Here is an 11,240-nt window from a genome sequence, read left to right as displayed (position 1 = left end):
TAAAGCATGGTTGGATGGAATCATTAGAGAGCACGTTGGCGACGGACAGTAGGAGCGTTTACTGCACAGAGGACACGGAGAAACATACACATTTACACACGTTGTCTGTCAAATGTACGGCTAGGCTGCGGGGAGAGACAACTAGAGAAAGAGAGAGAGAGAGAGAGAGAGAGAGGACAGATCCGTTTAGGGATCTCATCTCAGGGACGGAAGGTTTGACGTTGTGTGTGAGTGTGCGTGTGTGTCTCATACATGGTAGGTTGAGCAGGAAGTGAGGATCTGTGAAGCGTGGGAAAGGCAGCAGCATTAATATTAACGTTATTCTGGGTTTCTCGGGGGGAAGAGAAACCCCTGTTCGGCTCGGTGGTTCCAGCACCATGGCTCGGGAGAACGGAGACGCCGTGAAAGGGACGTGGAAAAAGCAAGTCGACGACATCAAGACAATATTTGACTTCAAAGAAGTCCTCGGAACGTGAGTAGACTTTTTGAATGATTGATTGATTGATTGATTGATTGATTGAACACTTTATTAACAGTTTGCCAAAAGAAACACAGAAAAGTACAGTTCTATACAAAAGGATGCTAAAAGGATTAAACCCAAGGAAGCACTATGGCTTATTTCCATTGGGGTCCTGTGTATTCAATTCATCGAAACATTTAATGACAGACAAATATACAATACTATGCAAAAACATCATATAAACGTAGTAATCAAAAATACAAATATATTAGCTATATAGGTAGACTGGTGGTGTGTATTGTTGCCAGGTAGTCCAAACCTTTGTCATATTTTCCATGTACTCTATTACTCTTACCAAAAGAACCAAGCATAAAATAATTGTGATAATATACAGTCAGTTATTAATTCTCTGGGCCAGGACAATTACGCACAATTAGAGCCTTTCATTCTGCACCAGCTGTGTTGACAACACAGTGTTGTCCTCTATTCTAATCTGCTTTGCATCAAACGGCTGTGTTTTCCTCTCGAAAATTAATCTCAACATCCTAGCCTACAACAACCCATTTGTTATCACAGGCAACAACCATTGGCGGCAAACCTAGCCGTGTAGACTGTCTGTGGGTTGAAACGTGTGGGAATGGATGTGGGTGATGTAAAAAAAAAAACTTCCTGGAAAAGACTTTAAGAACAGTTCATGTAATGGTGTTTTAAAGTTATGATAATTGATGAGACGGACGTTTTTCCAGCCCAGTGCACATGTCTTGGAGCGGGCTGACACACTCAGACACAAGCACAAACTCTCTCTTTCCCGCTCCTTTGTCATATCTTGCTGTTGTAGTGGTGGTCTGGTGGCATTGTACCCCATAGGCCATAGCTATCTCTCTCTCACACTCACTCACACACACACACACACGCACACGCACACGCACACGCACCCACACCCGCACCCGCACCCGCACCCGCACGCACACACACACTGGAATCAATATTAATCTCACAGTTTTCCTGGTGCCATAGCAACACATTAACCAGGGTTCCTTTCAGGCCTTTGAACCCATTTATACCGCCCTCCCCTTTCCCTCCTCATCAGCAGAAAAAGGAGAGAGAGAGAAATGGAGAGGAGGGAAAAATACAGTACATGCTGGGTCTGGCATAGTTTAGTCAGAATGTGATTTGTGTGCAGCGTGGGGAGGGAGGGGGGTGTTGTTGTTGTTTGCAACAGATGGAGAGAAAGAGGGACAACATAATGGAGTGGGGATGAGAGGAGGCGATGGGCATTGGCTGGAGGGAGTGAGGAGACACTGGAAGAAATGTATTAAATATGAGAAAGAGAGTGGGGCTGGGGCAGTACAGGTGGATGTGGTGCCATGGCCCTTCTGCATGCTGACTTTGTAGAGCAAAGACAACACTCCCTTTTCATTTACCATCTATATCTCTGTCACAGAGAGGAAAAGGTTGAGAGACTGAGGTGACCACAAACAGCATGTTGTGGCAACAACAGGCAGTGGGCTCACCTTTCTAATCAGGGCAGTGAAGATGAGAGTTTTTATGTGGCTCGTAAAACCCTCAGTGTTAATTTAACGCTGAGAGTGTACACATGGAACCAGAAATGGACCCTCACTGGTCCATTTGGTTATATTTGTACACTCCTCTGAGCATTAAATGAACACTCAGGATTTAACTGTGTGGCTCGTAAAATGAAGGGGTGGGGGACAGAGCTGGAGATGATATCTAGCAGCAGCTGGCCCCCAAACACAACCCACTAAATAAGGACACTGTGTGTTTACTAGCGCTCGCGCTGGGTGATTGAAAACGCTTCCTAGTCCGACTCCTTGAGCCATAATAATGGGCATTGGGCAAGTTATCAAGCTGCTAACCCCCCTCCCCCATCTCTCTCTCTCCCTCTCTCTCTGTTTTTACTCGATATGTTCTGAGTGGGAAATGCAACGAGCTGATTGCGACCGGCGGCGTTCTTCCTTTCACGTCAGTCAAGTAGGCAGGCAGGCAGTCTATCAAGGAGTCGTGCGCGGCTGTCTCCCTCTATTGGCTTTAGCCACGAGCCATTCTAGTGTCAGCTTAGGGAGCGGAATGGCTGATGTGATGGGGCCGCTTTGCAGCTCAGTCCCTGGCTGGCTGGCTGGTTGGCAGGCAGACAGACCACTGGCTTGCCCTCGGGCTCCCTGCCCCGGCTCAAACACTCACTGACACATCATTTTCTTCCCTATAGAATTGCATCAAACTTGCAGTGCATGCGCAGTAAAATTCTGAGTGTATGTTTAACTCTGAGAGTGTAAAAATTGACCCGTAGGTGTACTGTACACCACAGACCGCCCGTGGGAGGTGTGTGTGTCAGAGGCTATCCTTGGTGTCTTATTTCCCTCCTCCTCCCTCTGTCTGTGTTTGTGTGTGTGTGTGTGTGTGTGTGTGTGTGTGTGTGTGTGTGTGTGTGTGTGTGTGTGTGTGTGTGTGTGTGTGTGTGTGTGTGTGTGTGTGTGTGTCCACTGCTTACTGTTGAATAATTCAACAGCAGAACGAGCACCCAGGGGGCTGGCTGTATCACCTGCCGCAGTGGTTAGGTGCGTCTCAGGTAGGCTGCAGCCCATAGATAGAACGAAGGGACCTGAGGAAAGCAGTGGAGGACAAAGCACAAAGGAAAAGTTGCAGAGAGAGAGAGAGAGAGAGAGAGAGAGTGCCAAAGTGCTGCTGTATGTAGCAGTGCCATATAGGGCACCCTGCCCTTAATTGAGTGCTCTACTTACTTTGCTCTTGGCATTGTTCTCTCATCTTTCTGGGACTGCAGCTCTTCTGCCTGTCTTTCTCTCTCTCCATCTGTCTCTCTCTCCATCTTTCCCTATGTGCCCTGCGTCAAAGCCATGAGCTTTTGTCCCCCCTATCATTTTGCCAGAGGTGGGGATGAGACTGAAATAATTATGTTTTTTGCAAGGTATTTCATCCTGGTTTATAAGAACAACAAACGGTTGATGGTTCGAGAAGATAAGAATGGTTTAACATGGTCCTTGTCTGTCTGTGACCTCAGCCCACTTGTCCTTAACTAATTTCAACCTGGCATCCGTATTCTGGGCATGTCATTATAGGCATTTACAAAACAATATTGAGAATATTGAGTGTGACACACACACACACACACACACACACACACACACACACACACACACACACACACACACACACACACACACACACACACACACACACACACACACACACACACACACACACACACACAGCAGCTTTCACTGGATTAACCACAGACTATAATCAGTCATCTTCATTAGAAGAAGAGATGAGGAGGATTAACCATCCATTCAACATCCCTCCACAACCCCGTTACCCCTCATTCATCTGTTTTTCTGTCCTCTCACTTTCCCTTTTCTAACCCCCCACCACCACTCTTCAATCTCCCCGTCTCTTTCCCCTTCTGCTAATTCCCTTCTCCTTTTGTGAAAATCTGATCATTTCTGTGAGCGTGAGGTTGTACGATATGGACTGGGCTGTCCTCCGTCTGAGCCCGCAGGGGTTGATGTCTCAGCACTTGCTGTCATCGTCTGGTCTTGTTGTGAGGTTTGTAGCATAAAGCACATACACGGGACAAATCTCAATTCATCCTGGTGCTGCCAAGTCAGGGATATGCTTATATGGCAGGTGCAGCGGACATGTACAGATACATGCACACAGAAAAGGACCTTTGTTTATGGCCACGTTACACTGGAATTTTAAGTCTGTTCATTGGACTGTATAGAGGCTGTGTGTGCGTGTGTGTGTATGTGGCTTGTGTTGTGTGCAGTGTGCACCCATGTGTGTATATATATATGACTTGTGGCTTAGGCGGGCGGGCTGCATGTGAAGACGGGTCATGTCTCGGCTGACGTTGACACGTGTGTGCAGACCTCTGTGCTGACAATCATAAAGTTGAATCCATTAACGGATCCAGCACCCTATTTTAAGATTCCTGGCTATTCCCACCAGCCTATAGCGGCAACGAGCTAAAGGACTGTTGTCATATATCCACAGGGGGTTAGGTATTGTATTATGTACAGTATGTATCAGGTGACCACTGCAAGTCTTTTAGGAGAATAGTTGAGAAGGCACTGGAGTTATTGTGGAATTGATGCTGAATGCTGGGCGTTCTGCTATATGCAGCACAATGGACCACCGCTTCTGTCTGCATTCCATATGGATGCTGTATGTTTGTATATGAGAATGTAAGAATGATCAATGACCATACCAGGTTTTCAAGGAGGGACTTTCTCTATTATGTTGAATATAGCAAGGACACACACAACCACACTCTCAAAATACATATATACAGTATGGATACCCCTCCTCAATCAATACTCCTGCTTGCAAGCAGGCATCTATTTGTAAAAGTAAGCACGGTGACAGAACGTTTTATATGGGAGAGATGGAGAGTTCACAGGGAATAGCAGCTTTCACGTGGAAACAGACCTACAGGACACTCACAATAAATGTACCTATTCAACCCTCCTCCGTGATCCTCCCACCTTGCATTCTGCTTAGACAGACTGCTGAGACACAAGAGCTTGCGGGGAGAGAGGATAATTGCTCACACAATGAATGTCAGGGTGCTGGTGCGCTGGATGGAACGAGATGCTAAGTTGTGCTTCTTCAGGGGAAGGTTTTCACACTTTGCGGCCAGGTAAATAAACGATCCCAAAACAAAAATAACACAGTAACATCTGTCGGTTAAACTTTGACTGTGTTGTGCCATCTCGAGTTAATTTACCCTATAGTGACTACATTGAAAACAGACTCAATGGAATTTGATGGAATTTTAGACTAGGGGTGCAACAGTTGATAAAAAAAAAGGTTTGATTGATAAAAATAAAAGATTTTAATAAACGAATCAATTTTCAAAAATATAACAAATCTACAAACTCATAACGCGCCGCTATGCCATGTTTGTGAGCCTGTAGATTTTATCACCCATTGCCAATTGCCTAAGCTGTAATCCTGGGCACTACTCTCCCTCTGCCAGCCTAGGGAGAGCCCTGAACTGAGCTCATGCTTCCTTCAATACATGAGGAGTGAGCAGGCCGCTTCTTATCACCTGACTGGGGGGAGTTTCCCTCAAAAGGAGTCAAAACTAGCAGCTGATGTCCTGCACGATTTCCAACAAGAATTCAAAAGGTAAAGAGACCATCTGGCCGAAGAGCCGGTCCTCCAAAGCAAAGCAAAGTTTGTTGTTTACCCAGGGTGTCGGACTAAGCACGAAGCTTGTTTCCAGCCGGACCCTGCATGGAAGCCTTGCTCAAGGGCTATTCAGCGGTGATTCATGATTGATGTGATGAATTGGGCAATGCAAGAAAAAAAAGCAGTTATAATCATATTTCCGAGTCTAATCCAGTAGACCCACTGCAAGCCTGGTTTACAGTGAGGAGGTAAAGCCAAGTGCTAGCCGCAGTGGAGAAGCTGTGTGAAGGAGAGATGGAAATAGAGCAAGGACTGATGCAGGCCGTTTATTTTTTCACTTTCTTAAAAGCTCTGTCACATAGCACTAAATGCAGCCCTCTCTTCTCTGTTGAAAAGAAAAATCATTTTGTGTGTGTGTGTGTGTGTGTGTGTGTGTGTGTGTGTGTGTGTGTGTGTGTGTGTGTGTGTGTGTGTGTGTGTGTGTGTGTGTGTGTGTGTGTGTGTGTGTGTGTGTGTGTGTGTGTGTGTGTGTGTGTGTGTGTGTGTGTGTGTGTGTGGCAGGCAGTAGCAGTAACAGGCAGTAGCTTGGGTCAGATTGACTTGCGGTCTATGTTATGGATCCTCTCAGATCTCCCCCATTGTCCTCTATTCTTCTGTTCACCAGGCTCCTACCCCAACCCTATAATGCCTGCTCCGCTGAACAAACGATTATTCAGGGGATCAGATTCTACTGTTGGACATGACGTCAGGAAACTGTGTTTATGAGTGAACACGATTTTATGGTTTGTGCATACTGTGTTTTTTATTTGTCTGTCTGTGGGCATGCGTTTATAAAGGCACACGGGATGACCCTTGTTGTGGGTTCAAAGTGGTCATACTGGGGCACAGACTGAAATTGGGATGATGGCCTGGCCGTGTTGATTTTGACAGCACATTTTGATTTAGTCATAGTCTTTTGAATAAAATTCCATTTAGTCATCTGAAATGTTTTAGTCTACTTTTAGTCAACTAAATACCATAAGATTATAGTCGACTAAATCTACAGTTGATTTAGCTGACTAAAATGTATTTTGGCGGTGTCTCGATGGCGTCGTAATACCTGATTTTACACTTGGTTGCATGCTGAAAATAGCCGATCTACAAGCTCACAACACGTCGCAGCGCGACGCGTTGTGAGCTTGTAGATCTGCTATTTTCAGAGCGCAACACCCGAGCGCAACCAAACATAAAATGACTTGTCTTAGTTCTACTGGATCTCTTCTCCACTAGTCCCTCCCTGACATTTTAGTCTAGTTTTTATTTGTTGACGAAATTGTCAGTATATTTAGTCTTAGTTTTAGTCATCATAGCTTAGTTTTTATTTAGTTTTTATTGAGTTTTCGTCAGTGAAAAAAGGTAGTCGACGAACATTTTTCGTCATAGTTTTAGTCGCCGAAATCAACACTGTGGCCTGGTGCCTGGGTATGAATCATCAGCCAGACCTCTCTCTTTCACTGAGGCCGGATAGCTGTAGGAACACGGTTTAGATTTAGACAAGAATGGAAACTTTCTCCCAATTTCTTCTCATTCTCGTTCCCCATTGTCTCCTGCACAAACTATGGATCATAGGTAAACATGAACAGATCATCATGAGGAGGAGATGACGGAAATAGCAGCTCTACAAGCTCGGCAACTTTCAGCGAAGAGATTTGGTGTAGAGAGTGTAAAAGATAGACAGTGGTGTAAAGTAACTATGTACCGGTACATATATTTTCAAAATATTTGTATATAATTCATACATTTCAAAACTTGTGAAACGGGACATTCTGCATAATGAGTACTTCATACTTTTCGTACTTTAAGTACATTTTTATACCAATAACTTTGTACTTTTACTCAAGTAAATTTTTAATTCCAGACTTTTAGTTCTACATTGCAGTATTGTATTTTTACTTGAGTAAAAAATATGAATACTTTTTTCCACCGCTGAAGGTAGGGGAACTAACAGACCTCTGGGCGACACAGGTCAACCAAGTGTACAGTATATAGGGTAAGGGTTTAAGTGGTTAAAGTAGTTGTGCACAGGTGTTGCACACGAAAATAAGATCACAACGTGTCGCTGCGTGACGTCTTGCTGAGCTTTTAGATCTGCTACTGTCGGTGTGCGACACCCACGCACACACAAGTATAAATCATGCTTTATAGAACTTGCCTTCTGTTGCCATGGACTCCACTCACCGACAGCCAATCATATATTTTTTTTAACGGAGGGAGGGGGAGGGAGGGAAGGAGGGAAGGAGAGAGTATAGAGGAATGAATGGATGGAGGATTGAAGGACACATGGATGGAGGAGAAAGGTTGCTATCTTGTCTTTAGATCTGGCTTTGGAAATACATTCACATCAATTCAGGAACTAACACACAATGCTTCTTTCAATAACCATTGAACGGCATTGACCATGCTTTATTTTCTGTGTTTCCACTGTACACGTGGTCTGCTTTTCTAAACAGATGTTGACATTGCTCTGTAAATTTCCTCTGTACAAATGTGCGTAATAATACAAAAGATTTTTTAATGCTTTTGACGCCCTCTGAAGCATTTAAACCATTATCGTGGCACCAGTGTTAGTAACACACACAGCCTGGGTATCCCAGGGTAGCATCGTCCTGTGGTCAAATCCAGCTCAGGATCTCACGTTGAGTGTAACGTCCCCTTATCTTCTTTTTCCCCGTTTCAAATCCACTTCACTGCGTAATGAAGCAGAGCGACCAATATCTGAGATCAATACCGCTCACAGGCGCCAAATAAATAAGTGTCATTTTTCAACAACCCAGCCAGCCCTGCATGTATGTATGTGGCCATACTGCTGTCACACAGCAGCTTAGCCACAACCTTGGGCTGGAGGGAAAGGACATTTCCCATTCTAAGCGTGACAGCCATCCACCTAGAGCCATGTGACCGGTCACCGAGTTCACCACTGCTTTCAGCCTGACCCTGCAGGCCTGCTATAAAGCCTCGACTTCTTTCTGCTCCATCTACAGTCCCCCTCCCTCCCTCCCCCTCACCCCTCTCCATCTCCCTCTACTATAGATAGATAGCAGCTATATTTTCTCATTACAGAGAACTAACGCCTCACTCCCCAGAGTTAACGGCGAAAAAGGGTTTTCATGTGGGTGTGCGTGCAGTCTGTGCGAGTACCGCCGTGCATGTGTTGTGTCCGTGGATGGAAATTGAATAGAGCGTGTTCGTCTGTATGAGTATGCACACACATTGCACAATGCTTCACTATTTAATATTCTACTAATAATGCAATGCTGTTACTTGTCAAAGAGAGGTGGCTAGCTTCTGGCCGTGAGATTATGTGATATCCACGGGTTAATGATTGCTGCAAACATGGAATCAGTCAGCTGGCAAAGTCATAAGGCAGAAAACAAGCAATGTTTAAATAATGTCTCTAGTCTGGCCAGGGTGGGAATAATAGCAGCCTGAAGAGTAGAACACTTTGTCTTTTAGACAGGTAATTTAGGCCAGTTTACAAACACACAATGAAGCACATGCACGTACAGAAGCACAACGTAGCCTGCTACACACTCACACACACGCACGCACGCTCGCACGCACGCACGCACACACTCTCTCTGAACACATGCACACATGCAGAGGCACAGACAGATGTATGGCCATGCACACGCATAGAGATACACCTACACAATACCCACTAGCATGCACACTATCCAACTCACACGTTCAGCTAGTTTATGATATATTTGACATGTAATGGTAGGTATTATTACATCTTACAGTCTTCCACACTTCAAACTATTTATGTTGCAACTCACTATTTTACTGGAGACCTACTTTGAGAAAGTTCCATTACAGCCTGTTTCCTTCGTGTGTGTGTGTGTGTGTGTGTGTGTGTGTGTGTGTGTGTGTGTGTGTGTGTGTGTCCATTACAGCCTGTTTCCTTCGTGTGTGCGTGTGTGTGTGTGTGTGTGTGTGTGTGTGTGTGTGTGTGTGTGTGTGTGTGTGTGTGTGTGTGTGTGTGTGTGTGTGTGTGTGTGTGTGTGTGTGTGTGTGTGTGTGTGTGTGACTGTGTGACTGTGTGTGTGTGTGTGTGTGTGTGTGTGTGTGTCTGTCTCCCTATGTAGCTTTAACACCCCCTAAAACTGTCTGTCTACATCTGTCTCCTCCTGACGGAAGCAGAAATACAGACGGAAGAGAAAGGCAGGCAGAGGACAAACAAAGAGTAATAGTGAGACTTAATGGAAAGGAGAGATGGAGACAAACGGACTATAATAATAATTGCAGAAAGAAAATGACAGACTAAAAGAGTTGGCTTGCATGGTAAAATCCTCTGTTAGTTTAACTTTTTAGCAGGAGATGAAAGCTAGGCTCAACGGAGGATATAGTATAACAAAAAGAGAGAAAAATGTGGGGGAAAAGTCTGATTTAATTAACAGGTTATGTGAACATTTTGTCTCCATTTGGAAACTACACACAGAGAGAGACAGAGGTGGAAAGAAATGGATAAACAAGGCAAGAACAAGAGGAACAGTGAAAGAGGAAGGGAGAGACACCCAGACAAGGACGGATAGAGAGATGTTGTGACACACGCACCTGTTAGTGTGTGTTACAGGAAAAAGTGGTGTTCAGTCAGTGTATACATGTATGTGCGTGTGTCATAAATCAGCAAATCTGAGAAACACTCTTTGAGCCTTGCCATGGTTTTGGCTGATCGTGCTTCCCCCTGTTGCTTTTCTCAAGCATGCATGCACACACATGAGCGCACACATACACCACCTACACAAACAAAGGCTCTGCCAACTCCAAGCTGCTTTTCTGTTTTGTAGCATCAAATGCAGCAAAACCAACCACCACCCTCGTTTAGCTGAATTATCTGCGGTTATCGTCATTCTATGCAGTTGTCTGGGGGTCTGGGAGGGACATTAGGGAGGTAAGGGGAGGACAGAGGGGGGAGACGAGGTTAGTAAACATATATACAACAATGTCACAGGACCGGCTTTGAATGCTATCAATGCACTGAATGGGACATTATCACGTTTTATCAGACCATTGAATGGGCGAAGTAGGCAACATACTGACCTACCCGCGATTTATCAGACCATTCATTGGGTCATCGTAATCAGGAGATACTGACCTACCCGGAGGCAGAGCAGTTCCCATAACATGATTTACGATTCTGTGCCTATCGGTATATAACTCGGACGGCGCTGAGTAGGCTCAAGCGAACGTCTCAACGTTCGGCACGGCAACTCGCTCGCTTTAGCTCGCTCGGTGGTGCCTCACGTGGCTCCAGTTCGCTTGAGACTGCGCGCCTCCGTCATGGTCCGAAACCGAAACGTAACTTTATGCAAGCCATCTCCGTCGGTAGGCCAGTATGTCCTGATAACACCCACTGAATGGTCTGATAGGTCAGTATGTCGCCTACTTCGCCCATTCAATGGTCTGATAAAACGTGATAATGCCCCATTCAATGCATTGATAGCATCCGAATCAGGTGGTCACAGCCATGACGGCAATGGTACAAACAATTGTCAGAAAGAAAGATAGAAAGACTTCTAACACTGCTGGTATGCATTCTGTATTTTGCTATTTGGTATTCGGCCTA

At 45.1% G+C, this 11,240-nt stretch overlaps 1 protein-coding gene across 2 annotated transcripts in view; it reads left to right on the top strand.

Annotated features, from left to right (window-relative positions):
* Positions 1–11,240, top strand: part of camk1da (calcium/calmodulin-dependent protein kinase 1Da) — an 81,154-nt gene continuing 69,914 nt past the window's right edge. For both annotated transcript variants that reach the window (XR_014600237.1, XM_084050082.1), the window contains exon 1: positions 1–472. Coding sequence is in view for 1 of the 2 variants with exons in the window: in XM_084050082.1 (XP_083906208.1) it covers positions 378–472 (95 nt within the window). In the remaining variant the exon portion in view is untranslated. The remainder of the gene's footprint in view (positions 473–11,240) is intronic.

Source organism: Gymnoscopelus microlampas (genome assembly GCF_963454915.1).
Source record: "Gymnoscopelus microlampas genome assembly, chromosome: 23".
In the NCBI taxonomy this organism is placed as follows: Eukaryota; Metazoa; Chordata; class Actinopteri; order Myctophiformes; family Myctophidae; genus Gymnoscopelus; species Gymnoscopelus microlampas.
Note: the sequence above shows the minus strand (reverse complement) of the source record. Positions and strands in the feature narration are given on the sequence as shown.